Here is a 5,000-nt window from a genome sequence, read left to right as displayed (position 1 = left end):
CTTGTATTTCTACGAGAGTTCATGTCCGCAATGTCCGCTCCAACGACTCGACCGGAGCGGCGGGTTTCCACCGAGGGTCACCTCCGGGACGGATGGAAGTTGAAGTTGTAAAAATCTTCGCAAAATAAGTCAGGCACTTGAGCTTTTTTTTTCTCCATAAAGTGTTTGGCAGGGGAGAGAGACCTTTCCCAGCGGTGTGAGTGAAAGTTGGGGAGTTCAGAGCTGTCACGGTAGGCTTAGTGTGGAGAAGGCTGAGACAGAACAGAGAACGGATGCTCAGGAGGAGAGAAAGAGGGAGAGAGAGACAGGGGGATAGACAAATATATATAGAGAGAGAAAGGGAGAGAGAGAGAGAGAGAGAGACGGGGATAGACAGAGATAAATAGAGAGAGAGAGAGAAAAAGAGGGCGATAGATAGAGAGAGAGAGAGAGAGAGAGAGGGGGGGGGAGGGAGAGAGAGGGGGAGGGAGAGAGAGGGAGAATGATGGGCCAAGTGAACTCTCTCTCTCTCACGCGTCATGATGGGGCCAAGGGGAGTCTCTGCGTTTAAGAGAGCTTTTCACACACACACACACACACACAAACACACACACACGCACGCACGCACACACACACACACACACACACACACACACACACACACACACACACACACCCAGTCTCTGGGTTCAAGAGAGCTTTTCCAGCATATCTGAGAGAGCAAATGAGCGAGGGATGGAGGGAGGGGGGGGAGAAAAAGAAATGAAAGGAAAAAAGGAAGGGCTGTTCCGTCTTACTTTTTTTTTTTTTCAAGTTTGTTATTAACCTGCTACTGCTCTCTCAGGTCACAGAGAGAGAGAGATAGAGAGAGAGAGAGAGAGAGAGAGAGAGAGAGAGACAGAAAGAAAGAAAGAGAGAGAGAGCAAAAAGGACAAAACCAGAGAGAGAAAAAGACAAGCAGAAAAATGTTCAGAAACACATGACACTACACAGGGTCCATTCTTATAGCCATTAGTGTGTTGCACAGTTAGAGCACATGTTTAGTGAGGGCCGTTCTTATAGCCATTAGTGTGTTGCACAGTAAGAGCACATGTTTAGTGAGGGCCGTTCTTATAGCCATTAGTGTGTTGCACAGTGAGAGCACATGTTTAGTGAGGGCCATTCTTATAGCCATTAGTGTGTTGCACAGTGAGAGCACATGTTTAGTGAGGGCCGTTCTTATAGCCATTAGTGTGTTGCACAGTTAGAGCACATGTTTAGTGAGGGCCATTCTTATAGCCATTAGTGTGTTGCACAGTGAGAGCACATGTTTAGTGAGGGCCGTTCTTATAGCCATTAGTGTGTTGCACAGTTAGAGCACATGTTTAGTGAGGGCCGTTCTTATAGCCATTAGTGTGTTGCACAGTGAGAGCACATGTTTAGTGAGGGCCGTTCTTATAGCCATTAGTGTGTTGCACAGTTAGAGCACATGTTTAGTGAGGGCCGTTCTTATAGCCATTAGTGTGTTGCACAGTAAGAGCACATGTTTAGTGAGGGCCATTCTTATAGCCATTAGTGTGTTGCACAGTAAGAGCACATGTTTAGTGAGGGCCGTTCTTATAGCCATTAGTGTGTTGCACAGTAAGAGCACATGTTTAGTGAGGGCCGTTCTTATAGCCATTAGTGTGTTGCACAGTGAGAGCACATGTTTAGTGAGGGCCATTCTTATAGCCATTAGTGTGTTGCACAGTGAGAGCACATGTTTAGTGAGGGCCATTCTTATAGCCATTAGTGTGTTGCACAGTGAGAGCACATGTTTAGTGAGGGCCGTTCTTATAGTCATTAGTGTGTTGCACAGTTAGAGCACATGTTTAGTGAGGGCCGTTCTTATAGCCATTAGTGTGTTGCACAGTAAGAGCACATGTTTAGTGAGTGCCGTTCTTATAGCCATTAGTGTGTTGCACAGTAAGAGCACATGTTTAGTGAGGGCCGTTCTTATAGCCATTAGTGTGTTGCACAGTTAGAGCACATGTTTAGTGAGGGCCGTTCTTATAGCCATTAGTGTGTTGCACAGTAAGAGCACATGTTTAGTGAGTGCCGTTCTTATAGCCATTAGTGTGTTGCACAGTAAGAGCACATGTTTAGTGAGGGCCGTTCTTATAGCCATTAGTGTGTTGCACAGTGAGAGCACATGTTTAGTGAGGGCCGTTCTTATAGCCATTAGTGTGTTGCACAGTGAGAGCACATGTTTAGTGAGGGCCGTTCTTATAGCCATTAGTGTGTTGCACAGTGAGAGCACATGTTTAGTGAGTGCCGTTCTTATAGCCATTAGTGTGTTGCACAGTGAGAGCACATGTTTAGTGAGGGCCATTCTTATAGCCATTAGTGTGTTGCACAGTGAGAGCACATGTTTAGTGAGGGCCATTCTTATAGCCATTAGTGTGTTGCACAGTGAGAGCACATGTTTAGTGAGGGCCGTTCTTATAGCCATTAGTGTGTTGCACAGTAAGAGCACATGTTTAGTGAGGGCCGTTCTTATAGCCATTAGTGTGTTGCACAGTGAGAGCACATGTTTAGTGAGGGCCATTCTTATAGCCATTAGTGTGTTGCACAGTAAGAGCACATGTTTAGTGAGGGCCGTTCTTATAGCCATTAGTGTGTTGCACAGTGAGAGCACATGTTTAGTGAGGGCCGTTCTTATAGCCATTAGTGTGTTGCACAGTGAGAGCACATGTTTAGTGAGGGCCGTTCTTATAGCCATTAGTGTGTTGCACAGTGAGAGCACATGTTTAGTGAGGGCCGTTCTTATAGCCATTAGTGTGTTGCACAGTGAGAGCACATGTTTAGTGAGGGCCATTCTTATAGCCATTAGTGTGTTGCACAGTGAGAGCACATGTTTAGTGAGGGCCATTCTTATAGCCATTAGTGTGTTGCACAGTGAGAGCACATGTTTAGTGAGGGCCGTTCTTATAGCCATTAGTGTGTTGCACAGTGAGAGCACATGTTTAGTGAGGGACATGCTTCTCCACTGTCCATACTGACTCCACCACAGGTCTGTGCTCCCTCACCGGCCTGTCCTATTGGTCAGTTTGTAATGGGGAGGGGCTGGATGCCACACAGGGCAGGATGTTTGTGTGCTCCGTCCAGGCAGGAAGTCCTTCACCCTGTCTGACATTCCTTTCACGAGCGGGGCATTAAGCAGTTCCTTGAACAGACATATTCATGTCTTCTCCTTGTCACGAAGCCAAGCACAATAATAGTAGGAAACTAGGTGGTATCCTGGTCACCCCCCCCCTCCCCTTCTCAGGACTTGGTACATCCTGCCTCCTCCTTCCCTCCTCCTCCTCCTCCTCCTTCTCCCTCTCCCGCAACGGCTCAGCTCAGACCTTTATGGTAATGAGGCTGGTGACATCATCAGAGGCTGACAGCGTAACCACGGGCAGCGGTAGTTGCTGAGTCTGCCGATGTAATTACAACCTTCTGTTCCTTTCTGCTTCTCCTTGTTCTTCTCCTCCCCTGACTCCTCCTTCGCTTCCTCCCTTCCTTGTCTTCCTCCTCCTCCTCCTCCCTCTTGTTCTCAGAAAGGTGTGCTGTGTCTGAGGGGAAAAAAAGAGAGAGAGAGAGAGATAGACAGAATGAAAAGAGAAATAAATGTCTTGAACTACAAATACGTGCTCTCGCATACATGTGTTCTCATGGTTGGGTGAAATGAGTGTCTTTCCCTCTCTTTCTCTTTCTCTTTCTCTCCCTCCCTCTATCCTGTGGGTGGGTGGGTGTGTGAGTGTGGGAACTCCACCCTCCTCTTCTTATAGGGACAGGGGAGAGAAGGAGGGAAAGAGGGAGGACTGGGTTGGAGGAGAGGGAGTGGGAGAGAAAAGGGAGGTTTTGAAAAGAGAGAGGGGGGGAGGAGAGGCTGGTTTTTGAATGAGCTGAGAGGGGAGAGGCAACAATCGGGAGAGTAGCGTGCAGCCTTGCTCCAAGTCGGACCCCTCGCTCCCAGGAATTCTGTCCTATCCCGTATCCCTTCCCGACCTGACCCGCCTGCCTAAACGTGGACTGTAACTTCTGCCACTCCTCTCACAGAATACGCCGGAATTCTCCTTGAGCTCACCCTGCTCCTTCTCCTTCTTCTTCTTCTTCTTCATCTGTAGCGGGTGAAGGGAAGCAGGTTTGTGGGGGGGTTGGGAAGGACGTTAAACGAGTGCAGGCTGCCAGCAGACACACCCCCACCCACACCACCACCACCACCCTCCTGGATTTCTGTCTGATTTTTTTCCCCTCCATTTTTGCCAGAGGTTGTTTCTGTCCTCTGTGGACTTGGATAGTACCTCATTTAGGGAAGTGTAAGTCTACCACTTTCTTGGAGGTGTTTTTCCTGGTGGAGCTTTAGCTGGGATCTCAGGGCTTGAGTTAAAGAGGAGCAGAGCCATGGATGTGGATGTGGACTGGGATCCGGACCTGGGATACCCTTCTCAGGTCTTCAATTACAACATGTTGGAAGGCCGTTTCAAACAGCTGCAAGGTAAGACACCGAGAGAGAGAGAGAGAGAGAGAGAGAGAGACAGAAGGACAAAAAGAACAAATGACAAAGAGACAAAGAGGCAAATTCATTTGGTTGGATATTGAGACAGAGAGACTGGCAGAGACCAGTCTGCAAATGTGCAAATTGTGCTCTGCAAATAGCCTAAGTATCAGAAAGCCATGACAGAAGTGTGAGGCAATTTCAGCAGGGCTCAAGGTTAAGAACAATAGCTAAGGGAGAGACACACGGTACAGAAGACAAAAGTGAAAGAGAGGGTGACAGAGAGAGAGAGATAAATGTAGCGGAACTAAGAGAAACAGACACACAGAGGGTTGCTGGTCTTTTGTTTACAGGCGTTGCCATGTCAGGGTGCCGTGCGATCAGCCAGCACAGGCAGCTTGGGCGTCTGAGAGTAACGCGTTGACTTCACCTGTGCTGCTGAACTTTGAACCCGGGCCATTTTGAGTGCCTGTTTGATATTACACATGTTTGTCACATGGGCAGACCATAGAGAGAGTGC

At 48.1% G+C, this 5,000-nt stretch overlaps 1 protein-coding gene across 2 annotated transcripts in view; it reads left to right on the top strand.

Annotated features, from left to right (window-relative positions):
- Window positions 1-5,000, top strand: part of sptbn1 (spectrin, beta, non-erythrocytic 1) — a 97,929-nt gene that overhangs the window by 39,236 nt on the left and 53,693 nt on the right. Inside the window, exon 1 of one of the 2 annotated variants that reach the window (XM_031562223.2) lies at window positions 3,915-4,480. The exons of the other annotated variant lie outside the window; for it this stretch is intronic. Coding sequence (XP_031418083.1) covers window positions 4,387-4,480 — 94 coding nt within the window. The 5' untranslated portion in view covers window positions 3,915-4,386. Of the gene's footprint in view, window positions 1-3,914; window positions 4,481-5,000 lie in introns of those variants that run through there. 2 annotated transcript variants of the gene reach the window in all.

The sequence above is a fragment of the Clupea harengus genome, chromosome 24 (assembly GCF_900700415.2).
Source record: "Clupea harengus chromosome 24, Ch_v2.0.2, whole genome shotgun sequence".
In the NCBI taxonomy this organism is placed as follows: Eukaryota; Metazoa; Chordata; class Actinopteri; order Clupeiformes; family Clupeidae; genus Clupea; species Clupea harengus.
The sequence above is the reverse complement of the archived record's forward strand: the minus strand, read 5'-3'. Positions and strand labels throughout refer to the sequence as shown.